Here is a 15,812-nt window from a genome sequence, read left to right on the forward strand (position 1 = left end):
ATTTTCTTTCTTGACACAATGTTACCTCTTGCTTCAGGCTGCTACAGCCAGTTCTTCTACCTCCAGATGCCATTAGCAGTCAGCTAGCCCTGGAAAGCTGTTGTAGTGGAAACAAAAGGGAATTCTCTGTGCCTTTTCTTGGAGTTGTCAAACAGATGGAAATCCATGAATGTCTTTGTGAATAGGGGTGACATTGCTGCCTCTGGAATTAGCAGTCCTTACACCCCAGTCTTTATGATATATTGTTGTCAGTTAAGGGTACAAGGGATGGTGAGATAGTAGGCAAATTATTTAATAATCTACAGTGTTGTTAACAAGAGTAGTAGCTTCTTGATTTGGTTGTGGCTAGAGTCCAGAAGTCTTTGAAAATTGATTCTTATTTTTACCAGCTTTGTTTGGGGAGTAGTACAGTGCTGATTATTAACCCCCGCCCTGTGTGTGTGTGTGTGTGTGTGTTTTCACTCCCTAGCTAGTTTTTCCAAAGGAATGCCTTACAAATTTATTTAACTAGAAAATATGAACTAAAAGTGGAAACTCTAAGTGTGATTCCAACAACTGACCATGGTGCACAACATATTGAATATACTTAGCAAATTAAATGGAGAAGTTTCTACTCCTCTGCTGGCTAGTTTTATGTCAAGTTGGCATAAACTAGAATCATCAGAGAGGAGGGAGCCTCAGGTAAGGAAATGTCTCCATAAGATCAGGTAGTAAGTAAGCCTGTAATAGGGCATTTTCTTAATTAGGGATGGGCAGGGTGGGGTGGGTATTGTGAGTGAGGCCACCCCTGGGCTGGTGGTCCTGGGTTCTATGAGAAAGCATGCTGAGCCATAAGTAAGCCAGTAAGCAGCGCCCCTCCATTGTCTGTGCATCAGTTCTTGTCTCCAGGTTTCCCCCTGCTTCAGTGTCTGCCTTACTCCTTTTGATGATGAGCAGTTATCTGGAACTGAGTGAAGTAGTCTCTCCTCTCCACGTTGCTTCTGGCTCTGGTGTATCATTACCATAGTCCTCCTCATAACTAATACACGTCCTAAGTGAGGAAGAGGTCCCTTCAGTCTTGTTCAGTAACACAAGAAAGAGTGAGGCAACGCAGATACAGAGATTTGAAAAAAATATCTTTGGTTCTGTAATGATCTCTGAAGCCGTAGAAAGTTTTTGAGTAATTCATTATTGAAAGAACGAGGAAACACTGAGTGCAAAGCCTGGAAGACTTCAGAACTGACCTGCATAATAAAGCCTGCTGCTTTCTTCCGCCTCCCATTCTGTGCCTTTTCATTCTCTGTTAATTACTGAATAACTTATGTGCTTGGCTGTGTGGTTGTGGTATAATATATAGTTGATAATAAAAACAGAAAAAGGTCCTTGTTCTTTAAAAGCTTGTTCTTTAAAACTTGTTATGTGAGATGTAAAACAATTCCATAAAATATAGTCATGTTTTTATCAGACTAGAAAAAACATTCCATAGGTTTCCCATGGGCCCTAAATGATGTGCAGCCAATAAATCCATATAGTTTTAGAAGAAGCTGGGAATTTTTACAGTTTAGTTGCTACCATAATGGATAAAGAGCTATTTCTGGCTTACAGATACCTGTCTCTCATCTTGTGGCAGAGAGACGAAGGTCTGGTGTCTCTTCTGTCTATATAATCAGTAATCTCATGTTGAGAGATCTGCTTTCATGATTTAGATCTCAACTAATTGGGTTCTAAAGACCTCAGCTATCTAACTGGAGATTAAGACCTCATTCAGTGGATGTTGGAGAAAGCACATGTTTAGTCCCTAATATTATTTAATGACTGACATGTGGATGGATTATAATGGAAATTTAGAGAAAGACAGTCTTTCTGGGAAAGGTTTTTGGGACTCTAGCCATTGGTATTTGGAGATTTACTTTGGAGATACTTGGAGACATAATAAAATTTAAAATAGTGATGAAAAATCTCAGTAGTTTATAGGAAGTAAATGTAAGCAGAGTTTTAGATGAATAGTGACTTTGAATACTTTTTAAAATATCAGCATCTATGAATAGAAAGGTAACTGAATGTAAGTAGTAAATAGAGGTTTAATGAATGATGTCATGTAATTTTAGAATTTGTTATAATAAATGAATGGCAAAAAACTCTTAACTGGTTTATAATTGTTCCTTTTGACCAAAGTAATACTGATTTATTTTGTATTATCCCAATACTTTGTGATTCTAAAAGTTTTATAAAATATTTTAAATATTAGTAATTATAATTCTTAATTCTTACATAATACAATGCATTTTCTAGTCATTTTATATCCTAGATGCTTTATCAGTAAACTTTCTTATGTAAATAAGGTTTTGTCATTAAAAAGTTCAGCTCTGATATTTAGTTTTGAGGGGGTTAAGGTCTGTAGGAAAACAACATACTTTATTGTAACAACAGAGTGCCAAAGCCATACATTGAGAATCCAAAGTCTCAGGAGCTTGCCAGCCAGTTTCATTATATGGGACTGGGATTTACTGCACCTTTTTTGTTTTGTTTATTTACCAATGTTGGGGACATGACAAAGCGCTTAGACTATCTTGTGTCACATATTGTGACTTTCAGGATGTTTTCTATGATTTTTTTTTTTTTTAAAGAGCTGTGGGTTCTCTTGTAATTGAATGTTTGAAATCTACTTTCTAGGTGGGTGTGGTGGCTCATGCCTGTAATCCCAGCACTGCTTTTGCTTCTATGGTTTAACTGCTGATAACTAATAGACTACTTGTTAAATAGAGGGATTTTGCGAATTTTGGAAGATAGTTTCCTACTATAGTCTCTTTAACACAACTGTGCTAAAAACCACCATACAAGTTAGAAAGATAGCTTTCTCTAGATGAAGCAGACATATTCTGCAATATCTCTGAGGCTGGTTTTTGGTATTTGGATCACAAAATTATGGGACCTTGACTGTAGTTTTTGTGATTAAATGATACATAGAAGGATGTTATGTTATCAACTATGAAAGATGGAAAATTAGACTTTATATAGCAGAGCCTAATTGCTAGAATTGTGGATATTTCTTCTGTATAAAGCAAATCATTTCTCGTTTTCTGAGACCTTCTCATAGTTAATTACTTCATATATTTATACATTTGGGGAATTTATACCAGGCACTGCTATAATATTTGAAACTTGTTTAACAAATTTGTCTGAAAACATTCAGTGATGTCTTTTTCATTTTTTGTTCTTATTACTGGAGCTTCTACAGATTTAGACACTGGGTCATAGGTCCGGCTTCAGACCTGCTACTAGTTTCACAGTGAATATTTATCTTAGTGAGATGGAAAACCTCTTCTGGGTTGATAAGGACTCGAGAATAGCTTAATATAGTTTTGGCTCGGGTTAATTAGACATATAATAATGAATAGATATTTGCACTTTACTTATATGGAATGATAAAATAATAGTTGAGTTTGCTAAGATTTTCAAGAAAATAGAGTGACATGGCACAGGACACTGTGTTGGAAACATAAGAAGATAATGTCATGTCATAGTATACATTGCATTGTCTGAAAACTCGCTGGCTCAGTTTTGTGGGTCTTCAGCTGTATTGGGTCAGACGAGTCCATGTTTTAGATGGAGAGTTAGGGTTGTTCTACTTTCCTAATAACCTAATGCTGACTGTGGGTGAGTGTGTGACTGTGAACATAATGATGTTTGTGCACTTGTGTGTAGATGCTGAGGCCAGATGTTAATGCTGGGTATCTGTATCTATACTTTTTTCTTTCCTTTTTCTTTTTCAATGGGGCTTATTATGTACCCTCTTGCTGGCCTTAAGCTCATTGGATATTTCTGTGTCTTCAAGGTTGCCCCAGACTCAAAAAAATCCACTATTGCAGCAATTTTCAGAAATAAACCAGAAATAATAGAGTCAATGTGATTTCAGATGCAAAGGCAAAACTGGAGAATAGTTCAATCACAGGTCAAAATTTAGGCTGGCTACTTGAAATTAAATTTTTTATTGTAAGTTAAAAATGTTCCTTGAACATAAAATTTTAAAATTTGAGAAGTATGTTTAATTTTATAAGACTTAGATATTCCTAAATGATATTTTTTATATAAACTTTCACAGACAGTCTTCTCACAGTTGGACCTTGGAGCCACCACCCAATGAATATCTTCAAGATTTTTAACTCTGTTCCTAAGATTCTTTTTCATTAAAGTAAATACAATAATAGACTCTTAGATGATTTAGTTGGGGCTGGCTTACACTTTCAGAAGGTTAGTTCATTGTCATCATGGTAGGGAGCATGACAACATGTAGGCAGACATGGACTGGACAAGTAAATTGAGAGTTCTACATCTGTATCTACAGGTAGCAGGAAAACAGAACCACTGAACCTGGCTTGGGCTTTTTTTCCCTCCCATTAATTAATTAATTCATGTTATATCCCAATCACAGCCCACTTCCTCTTCTCCCAGTCACACCCTCCCACCCTTCTTTCCTTACTCAAGACCTCTCTTAGGTGCCAACACACTTTGGCTTATCAAGTCTCATTAGGACTAAGTATACCCTCTCCTACTGTGGTCAGACAAGGCAGCAGGCATTTGAAACCTCAAAGGCCACCCCCAGTGACATACTTTCTCCAACAAGGCCACATCTCCTAATCCTTTCAATGATTACCACTCCTAAGCCTTCAAATATATGAGCCTATGGGGGCTATTCTTATTCAAACACCACAGTAATAATTCATGTGATTTGATCAACAGAGAATAAACATGTCATAATATTTTATTCTCTGTGTGTTTCTAGTACTATGCATTTAGTGGGGCTGGTAATGGTTTCAAAGTAGCACGTTGATGGAAACAGTGATAACTTGAATTATTTGCCACAAGTCATAATATTGACAGTAAATCTACTTCTTTCCTTTTTAACTTTATGGTTTAGGCAATTATAAGGCCTTACATATTTCTCTGTACAAATCATTCTTTTTAATTTTTCAACACTTATTTTAAGTTGTTCTTGCATCAGTTTCATATTTCTTCATTTTTCATGTGAAAATTGAACCAAGCTCCTCTTTATTACATCTCTTTTTCCCCCCTATAAGTTCAATAAGATAAAAGTAAAAGTGAATTTTGTTTTAATATTTATCCTTAGATATTGTATCTCTTCCTCTGATCTTTTAAAAAGGGAATTTGTCCTGATTCCCCTCCTCACTCCCACAATTATTTGATGGTGTGTGTGTTTCTCTAGACTTGAATTTACTATTTTCCTTCCACCGTTGTAAAAATTAAACCTCTTTCATTCCTTTTATCTTTAACTCTTAAACTTTGACCAAAATTTGCTTTATGAAAATGACTTAGACAATTATTCGTGTCCGTGCTTCCTTGGCATTATTCTCTGCTGGTGTTGGACATGGCCTCCCATGTCAGTTCTGCTTACTTTTCTTTTTTTTCTTCCCTGTTTACTTCCAGCTGGTTGGTGGGGAATTTGATTTGGAGATGAACTTTATTATCCAGGATGCTGAGAGCATAACATGTATGACAGAGCTTTTGGAGCACTGTGATGTGACATGCCAAGCAGAAATATGGAGCATGTTTACAGCCATCCTACGGAAGAGTGTTCGGAATTTACAGACCAGCACAGAAGTGGGGCTGATTGAGCAAGTGTTGCTGAAAATGAGTGCGGTAGATGACATGATAGCAGGTAAGTGTGGCCTGATAAACAAAGTGCTTTATGGTTACAGGGTTTCAGGGACTTCTTGATAGTCTACATGAAAACAGATTTGTAGAAATTGCCTTGATTTGTATAAATAAATAAGAATATATGACATTTTTATATTAATGTAGATGTGTAGACAAGAAGAGAAAACAAAATTGTGCTGTGCAAACATAAATACTAGACCCCCCCCCCAAGTTTTAGAAAATTCTTAGTACTGTAGAGTAAAAATTACAATAGGAAATTATCAGAAAAACTAACAGTATCTTTTATGTTACATATAACTGAACTACAACTCATTTAAAATATTACAATATGTAGTTCAGAGCCATTCACCAAGTTCCTCCAGCTCCAAGCCTCCCAGTCTGCTGCACCTGGATCCTGCAGCATCAGCAGGATAAGTCTTCGCAGAGGACCTCTTTGGCCTACATATTTTGTTGGCCTTTATGTTTTTAGTCTCAGTTTTTATTGTTGTGAATAAGACACTACAACCAAGGCTGCTTACTGAAAAAAAGTGTTTAATTGGACTTAGAGTTCGAGTCCATGATGGGAGAGCACAGGACGCAGCAGGAACAACTGAGAGCTGCCATCTGTATTGTCAAGTTAAGAGGCAGAGAGAGGCACTCTCTTGGCCTCTTCCCTTTGATATCTCAAAATTGTCCCAACTCACATACCTCCTCCAGCCAGGCCAGGCCTCCTAATCCATTTTCCCAGCTAGAGGCCAAATATTCAAATACGGGAGCTTATGGGAACCAGTCTCATTCAAACCAGTGTAATACACATTGTGGAATAGTACATAAAATGTATATAAAGTATTAATTTTTTGCTCATTATCTATTATTTGAAATAGTGGTATTGAAATCTTGGTATTTCATGTATTATCAACTCTGACCTCTTGGCAAGGTGACTAACTATTCTCTGTGGTTAGGTATGTTTCAGGAAAAATGTTTTGGCTAATGACCCCAGAGCAGCAGTTATTTCTAGAAAATAAGTGCAGTTTCAAATTTGTTTTTTCTTTTTCACAAATACATGTATAGTCTAAATTTATTCTGACATAAAAATATTTCTACAATTATCAAAGTGCTAATTTGACTGTACAATATTGTATGTACTTTTTACAAAGAGTCAGAACCTATAGAATTTTTTAATAATTTCATATAAAGACTTTAATTTTAAAATTTTCAGAGTACAATATCAAGAAAGAAGGAGATAAACAGCGGGGTTAACAAGTATAGATTTTAAATTTAAATTAAAAATTTAAAATTATGTTCCTTACTACTTTGAGATCATGTCTGGTTGCTTCCAAAGTAGTCTGCATTTGTGTTGAGCATGTTTATGGATGAATAATAACTAACATGATTAAAAATGAGATTAAACTTGCATGACTATCAATGTTGGGGTTAGTATAAGTGTCTTAAGTATTTATGTGTGTATCAATATGGTTGTATATTGTGTGGGCTCTCATATGATCTTTGAATCCTATCAGCTGAGTAGGTCTTGGTTTTTGTTTGTTGTTTGTTTTTCTAATATAATGCACTTACTACTTTACAGAATAGTTTTAGAGGAGTGCCCTGAAGATGCATAGTGCTTTATAGTAGTTCCTGAGAGAAGGCAGCAGTGAGGGCATGTTAAGCATTTTCTGTCAAATGTGAAGTTTTTTAGTTCTCTTTTCTTCTCAGTAGCACTTATTTCCCAGAGGACCTTATAGCTGATGATATGAGAGAAGGGAATGTCCTAAAGAAAATGCTTATATCTTGGGTATTCTAAATTTCTGGGCTAATATCCACTTATCAGTGAGTACATATTGTGTGAGTTCTTTTGTGATTGGGTTACCTCACTCAGGATGATGCCCTCCAGGTCCATCCATTTGCCTAGGAATTTCATAAATTCATTCTTTTTAATAGCTGAGTAGTACTCCATTGTGTAAATGTACCATATTTTCTGTATCCATTCCTCTGTTGAGGGGCATTTGACTTCTTTCCAGCTTCTGGCTATTATAAATAAGGCTGCTATGAACATAGTGGAGCATGTGTCCTTCTTAACGGTTGGGACATCTTCTGGATATATGCCCAGGGGAGGTATTGCGGGATCCTCCTGTAGTACTATGTCCAGTTTTCTGAGGAACTGCCAGACTGATTTTCAGAGTGGTTGTACAAGCTTGCAATCCCACCAACAATGGAGGAGTGTTCCTCTTTCTTCACATCCTCGCCAGCATTTGCTGTAACCTGAATTTTTGATCTTAGCCATTCTGACTGGTGTGAGGTGGAATCTCAGGGTTGTTTTGATTTGCATTTCCCTGATGATTAGGGATGTTGAACATTTTTCAGGTGCTTCTCAACCATTCAGTATTCCACAGGTGAGAATTCTTTGTTCAGTTCTGAGCCCCATTTTTTAATGGGGTTATTTGATTTTCTGGAGTCCACCTTCTTGAGTTCTTTATATATATTGGATATTAGTCCCATATCTGATTTAGGATAGGTAAAGATCCTTTAAATTTAGAATACCCAAGATATAAGATACAATTTGCTAAATGCATGAAACTCAAGAAGAACGAAGACCAAAGTGTGGACACTTTGCTCCTTCTTAGAATTGGGAACAAAACTCCCATGGAAGGAGTTACAGAGACAAAGTTTGGAGCTGAGATGAAAAGATGGACCATCTAGAAACTGCCATATCCGGGGATCCATCTTATAATCAGCTTCCAAACGCTGACACCATTGCATACACTAGCAAGATTTTGCTGAAAGGACCCAGATATGGCTGTCTCTTGTGAGGCTATGCTGGGGCCTGGCAAACACAGAAGTGGATGCTCACAGGCAGCTATTGGATGGATCACCGGGCCCCCAATGGAGGAGCTAGGGAAAGTACTCAAGGAGCTGAAGGGATCTGCAATCCTATAGATGGAACAACAATATGAACTATCCAATACCCCGGAGCTCGTGTCTCTAGCTGCATATGAATCAGAAGATGGTGTAGTCGGCCATCAGTGGAAAGAGAGGCCCATTGGTTGTGTAAACTTCATATGCCTGAGTACAGGGGAACGCCAGGGCCAAGAAGTGGGAGTGGGTGGGTAGGGGAGTGGGTGGGGGAGCGTGTGGGGGACTTTTGGGATAGCACTGGAAATGTAATTGAAATAAATACCCAATTAAAAAAAAGAAAATGCTGCTTAACTACTTACAATAGAGAAGTTAAAATCTAAATACTTAACTGAAAGTTGGAATGAGTACCAGCAAAGTACTTAATTCCCATCTTTGGGTGTTATAATGTGTTAAAAACATAGAGGTACTCTAAAGTTAATAATTTTATCACTAAAATATGGTTGAATATTTCTGATGAATTGAGAAAAAGTTTATAGCATTAGTAGTTTTTTCCTCTTTAAAATTTTTGTTGAAAAATTATTGCAATAAGAAAATTAAATCGACCTGCTTAGTTATGGGTCATATATAAATTATTATTTGGTGTTTATGTACTTGTAAAGTTGAAGAATAACTTGATATAAATTTTGTCCCAATTATCCAGATCATTGTAAATTCAAAGTTGATTTTTTTAAAAAAAATATTCTTATGTAAATATTTAAGAAATCTTCAGTGATAGAAATTTCAACTAAAAGATTTTCTTTATTTTAATATAGAATTTTCAGTTAAGAAGCAGCTTGATTTTATGCACTAAGATTTTTATTATTTTAATAATGAGACATTTGTGTCATTTAAAGATCTCACAAAAATGTTATACACACCTGTCAAAATTTTTCCCATTGAGTTTGCTTACTCATTGGGCTAATAAGTAAAATATAATGAATTACTTGTTGCTTATGATAACCTTATTCAAAAATTGAAATAGATAAATAATTTAATTTTCCATATTCTAGTCAATAACCTGTGGTATTTAATAACATTAATTTTACAACAAAAATGAATCATTTCTGTCTTCCCAATCTTCCCTCATACTAATTGGTGACAAGGTGATAGTTAATTATTTCTGTCTACTCTATCCTATCCTCTTATATTAACTGGTGATGGGTGTGTGTGTGTGTTTGTGTATTTTATATATATACACACACACATACATAAATATATACATATTTGTGAGTATGTATATGTATTTATAGTAACTTGTATATGATATAAGCACTTTAGAATCTGAAAAGATATATAAATATTTAGTTGTTTACAGACATTTTTTTCTCATTGGTGAGTTAGTGCTCTACACATTCATAAACACATTCACATTAGCATAATGACTATCAGTAGCTATTTTTAATATCTAAATGTTTAAATTAGACCCATTTGAGATTAGTGAGTGGCAATGAGAGCTCTGGAATCATTCATGCTGTGTGGTTTGGAATACTGACTCCCCTGTTTGCTGTGAATGCGTTTTTGGACAATGTGACTAAGTTACTGGGTCCATAGTTTATCCAGTTTTAAAGGAGATGATGATAGCATTGTAAAACTCATAGTCTGATTTTGAGGCTTGCTGATAGTAGTACATAATATAGCACTTGGAATAGCATCCCATTGTGGATGGAGTAAATGCTCAAAAGTGTAAATTACCCAAGAACTAAATGTTTCACTATCATGTTTTACTGATCAACTGTGAGGTTTCATTTGAACATAACCAGTGTGCAGTGCTGTCTTTGAATATGTTTTCTCCCTTTTTCTACATGTAATGAATTCTATGTTTGCATTCATGAAGACACTGAGCTATATTAGATTTGTAAGTAGAGGTAACATTTAGTAACTTTCCGCACCTTTAAAAATATAGTGCTTGGCAGCTGAGTTAATGCCTGGAGTAGAGAGTAACTGCAATCTCCTCTGTAGATCTTCTAGTGGATATGCTGGGGGTTCTGGCAAGCTACAGCATTACTGTCAAGGAGCTAAAGCTTTTATTCAGCATGCTGCGAGGAGAAAGTGGAATCTGGGTAAGTCGTGGTCAGAGGGAGCAGCCTTTAATACTAATCCATTCATACTTAATGGTCAAGAGATTGTCACTGGAGAGCCATAGATTTGAATTGGTAATGATAATTATTTCCTTTTTAATCCATTTAGCAAATCATTTAAATATAATTTTCTTACTAGTTACCAAACAGTACATTGATTAAAATATGATATTATATAGTTGTCATGGACCCAAGTGTTATGCAATAAGGAGATTCTTTCTTGAGTGTTCCTTACAAAAAAAGTGAAATATTTCATATTATCGCTAATAACTTTATATAATAACTATTTCTTTGATTGTTTTTTTCTTCAGCCAAGGCATGCAGTAAAATTATTATCAGTTCTTAATCAGATGCCACAAAGACATGGTCCTGATACATTTTTCAATTTTCCTGGGTGTAGTGCTGCGGTAAGCTTTAAATATATGTGTTTATACTTAACTATCTCTATTTTATCTGAGTTTACTTGGTGCTCCATTCGTTTGTCTTTTCTAGATTGCCTAGGAATAAAACAATAAAACCATATGGTATGTGCTCATGGTTCTTGTGCTGCTGCTGCTGTTCCTGTTGGGGAGGGGTTTGGGAATAATCTTGCTATGTAGCCCTGACTGACCTCTACCTCACAGTCTTCCTGCCTCAGCTTTCCTGATGCTGGGATTAGGGATTTGCATCACTATGCCATGTTTACTCATTATGTTTGGCTTCACAGTGAATTAGATCTTTCTTCTGACTCCAATGACACTTTCTAGGACAGGCTATCTTGGCTGTAACTATTCATGCTCTATTAAGAAAATAAAGTCTTACTAAACACTAGCATAAGGCATTAGAATCAGAGACTTCTGTGGCTGTGTGTCAGTCACATGTGTCTATATTGTGGGAGTTAGTAGGGAGGGTTGGAGAACAGTCTGGAGCATGCTGAGCAAGGTAGACATGACACTTAGCCCACTCTATGTTTCAAAAAACAGCCTGTAGAAATTCTTTGACTGCAGTAATAGTTTATTTCTGTACTTGATTTTTAGGGGGAGGGAAATTTGACCAGAATAACTTTGTATTTCATCTAATTTACCTTTTGTATTGTCTTTTAGGCAATTGCATTGCCTCCCATTGCAAAGTGGCCTTATCAGAATGGCTTCACTCTAAACACTTGGTTTCGCATGGATCCATTAAATAACATTAATGTTGATAAGGATAAACCTTATCTGTATTGGTAAGTAATATTCAAAAGTATACTACTTTGGTCTTTATGTATTTGACTTTTTGAAATTAAACATTGTACCATAAAGTTCATATAGCTAATATTTATTTATTTACTAATAATTTTAGGTTTGTGTATTCACATTTTTATTTTTTTCTACTTACAATATAAGAAGGAAAGATAAGTCTGTTAGAGGGAGAACAGGGTTACTAGTATCTGATGTTGGAGATAAGACACCAATTCTTACTAGAGTTTGTCTATTTCACCTTTATTTCTATAAGTATAATTCACACGGGTAAAAATAACAATAGCCATATAAAACATTATAACTATATGATATTGTTTAGTAAGCATGTTCTTATTTAGATTGAAATATATGTTCTTATTTGATCAATCACATTATTACAAAAATTAGCTCTTTTTGGTAAGGTTTTCTTTTTATAGGTATTGTAAACTTAGAGACCAAGTTGTATTGACACCATGAACTTTGTTGAAATGAGTTTTGAACCGGCAAAGTGGAGATGGTCCTTCATATGCAGCCTGCCTAGTAGACATTTTGATCATTATTTTGTTTAATGTCTGTTGTATCTTAAATTTAAATATAAAGAGTTTCTAAAGCCTACTATTTCTTGAGTTAAATCCCTTACTTTTTTTTTTGATATTATAAAACTTATGTTTTCGTTTCTATTTGGCCAAGGTGTTAACTATGACTATACTGAAAATTCAGTTTATTGTATAAGGTTTTAGTACGTGTTGGTATATTTCTTTTAACCAGAGTTTTTGTATTATTTTATTAATACAGTTTTCGTACTAGCAAAGGCGTGGGCTATTCTGCTCATTTTGTTGGCAACTGTTTGATAGTCACATCTCTGAAGTCCAAAGGAAAAGGTTTCCAGCACTGTGTGAAGTATGACTTCCAGCCTCGCAAGGTAGGGCAGAGTAGATGCTTCCCCTGGAAATCACGTCAGTAGCTGTTCTCCTTTTCCGCGGCTGTGCAGTGTGACTTCTGTAATGTTCTTTCACCTTCTCCTGACTTCCTGTGCCTTTTTCTTTCCTGTAATTTCTTATCTTCATGTCTGACTTCTGTGGGATGTCTTTTAACACCTTGTGTTGTTTTTGTCACACGTTCATTCTCTCAGTCTGATCTAATTTGTGGTGTTCCTGGAAATACATGCAGGAGACCTGTAGGAACTAGGAATGGGACAGAAGACGACACAGGAAAGATCTCACTTTCGTACCACTTAGTCTTACAGGGAAATTTTTATTCAGTTTCATAACTGAAATTTTTATTCAGTTTCATAAATTTTTATTCAGTTTCATAATTCTACTCATCAGTGCTGTGTTCCTTGGCTTTTCAACAACTGTGAGATCTCAGAATCTAAACTACTGTACTTTCTCTCTCCAAGTCCACATCCACACAAGCACTCAACTCTTCTGGTTTAGAGATCTGCCATCTTTTGATCATGGGGGCATGTTCTTCATCTGCTTTTTGCTATGTATTATATCTCTGAAATACATCTATTTTCTTCTAAAATTTCATTAGTTGCTGTTTAACTTCATATTGTTTTCATCTTCATGTTTTGTTTCTTTTCTAAACTATTTTATTCGCTAATGTTAAACTTATTTTCCTGAAGATATGCATTTGCTTAAGCTAATGATTTGATTTTTAGTAACAACAAAATAAATTGAAAATGTACCCATGTGCTTTATGAATGAATGAATGACTTTTATCTCAGTCTTCAGAGCACATTTTATCAGAACCTTTCTGCAACATTTCTGTGTAGTCTTTTATTGTTGTCCCCTCATCTTCCTCCCCCATCACCTACTCCCCTTTCTGCCTTTGTCATTGGGGATCCAACCAAAGAGGCATGTGGTAGGCAAGTGTTGCATCAAAGTTGTGCTACTACCCATCCTCCTTGATAGATATTATTTTCCAATATAAATAATGCCTCTTTTCATAATTACTTTATCCACAGCTTCATTATTCATTTATATGTCCATTTAGTGATTATTGAGACAAAAATATGTGATGGATTTAATTTTTTATTTTCTCAGATGCCTGACAGAGTATTGAATTCAGTAGACTGCCAATATTTTGAGTAGCTATATAAAAATATGACTTAAACAAGGGCTGGGTAGATTGCTCAGAGACTAAGAGAACTGGATATTCTTCCAGAGGACCTGGGTTTAATTTTCAGTATTTACATGGCTACTCACAACTGTTATTAACTCCAGTTCCAGGAGATCTGACACCCTCACACTGACACATATGCAGGCAAAACAACCACAACAAAAAAATAAAAGTTTAACAAATAATAAAGTCTTTTACTTTCTCAACACATAAGTTTCATGAATTTAGATCAGTGTTTTTTGTTTTTTTGAGACAGGGTTTCTCTGTATAGCCCTAGCTGTCCTGGAACTCACTTTGTAGACCAGGCTGGCCTCGAACTCAGAAATCCACCTGCCTCTGCCTCCCAAGTGCTGGGATTAAAGGCGACAGCACCACGCCCAGCTTAGATCAGTGGTTCTTAACTTGTGGTCACATAAAAGCAAGAAGTTTAATCTGTTTGTTCTCATTTTATTTATTCTTTCTTATTTGCTTATGAAAATGCATTCCTGTGTTTTTTGCATTTTAAATATAGTAATTGCAGAGAGTCTTGTAAGAGTGAGGCCCAGGGAATGAAACAGATACAAAACAGTTTTTCTGAAAAGATTTTAATAAAATTTGAAAATTATAATAATTTTGCCTTACTCCTCTTTATCATTATACAGAAATATCATTTAAAATATCATTAAATTTTTTTCTTTCTTCAATTTTCCAGGACATGTGGTAGTTGACTTGCTATTGTGCTTGAATTAGGGGAAACTTTACCTTAGTAAATAGGTTACTGGCCTTTCCTAAAAAGATATGCAACACTAAAACTTTTGTTTGCCTGGCTGAACTACTACTAAGAGGTGTCTGACCTTGTAAAAATGAATGTAACCATTAATATTTTACCTCATTTATAGAAAATGTTTAGTGCATAGCACCTAGTGATATTTCTATAAATATTATCCCGTGTTTTTTTCTTATTTCTCATTTATTTTGTTTAACTTGTAATACATTTCTCAGGAATATTTAGTATCAGTATATGTATTGTTCTTATTTCTTGTTGTCCAGATTTATTATACATCAATATTTGGCTCTCAGACTGAGTGTGGGGCACCTTATGTATGATTAGTGTCAGTACGCGTATGCACTCTCCAGATCAGTTATGTCTTTAACTTAAAAACATCAAGTCAGACACTGGGATCCTCGGAAATGCTGAAAGCTCTTGTACACCTATTACATTTTGATGGATCCAAGAGACAGAAAACTAAATTTAACCTAAGATTAACTTATCCAGTAAATCCAAAAATATATATGAATACATGAATGTAAAAAATTACATTGCAACATTCTTTTCCTCTTGTTCATTCAGTATTTCCTATTAGTCCTGAATGTTTGATAAAAAGTTTATTCACTCATAGTGAATCTTCTATGATTGCCTTCAAATGTTGTGTTCATAAGCAGCTCATAAGCAGTTGCTGTTCTTACATCTCTGTCTAGGTATTGGGGGATGGGTGCTCCTTGACCTGTTCTTTTACTGGGTCATAAGAAATGGGAGGAAGGGACATGAGGCATGAAGTACTCGAGATCTCTTAGAGGGATGTGCAAAGGTTTGACTGCATTTTATACAGTAGTAACTGCGCTTGACCTTTGACATCTTAGTTGTTGCATTGCAGTGGTACATGATCAGCATCGTCCACATCTACAATCGATGGAGGAACAGTGAGATCCGTTGTTATGTTAATGGACAGCTGGTATCCTATGGTGACATGGCTTGGCATGTTAACACAAATGATGTAAGTTTAAATTTTTTAAACATATTTTATAGTATGATCTCTCACTGTAATATAAATAATGACCATTTGGTAGAAACATCCAAAATTTTGTTTGAGGTTTTATTAGTTTACATAAAATTCTTAAGTTAATT

General features: G+C 35.3%; 1 protein-coding gene across 3 annotated transcripts in view; it reads left to right on the forward strand.

Annotated features, from left to right (window-relative positions):
- Nbea (neurobeachin) overlaps nt 1-15,812 on the forward strand; it is a 539,067-nt gene that overhangs the window by 85,356 nt on the left and 437,899 nt on the right. For all 3 annotated transcript variants that reach the window (XM_021158784.3, XM_029475178.2, XM_085835883.1), the window contains exons 2-7: nt 5,425-5,656; nt 10,486-10,586; nt 10,916-11,011; nt 11,687-11,808; nt 12,599-12,725; nt 15,562-15,681. In XM_021158784.3, the coding sequence (XP_021014443.1) occupies nt 5,425-5,656; nt 10,486-10,586; nt 10,916-11,011; nt 11,687-11,808; nt 12,599-12,725; nt 15,562-15,681 (798 nt within the window). The remainder of the gene's footprint in view (nt 1-5,424; nt 5,657-10,485; nt 10,587-10,915; nt 11,012-11,686; nt 11,809-12,598; nt 12,726-15,561; nt 15,682-15,812) is intronic.

This window comes from Mus caroli, unplaced genomic scaffold (assembly GCF_978045245.1).
Source record: "Mus caroli unplaced genomic scaffold, Mus_caroli_1 scaffold_3, whole genome shotgun sequence".
Taxonomy (NCBI): domain Eukaryota; kingdom Metazoa; phylum Chordata; class Mammalia; order Rodentia; family Muridae; genus Mus; species Mus caroli.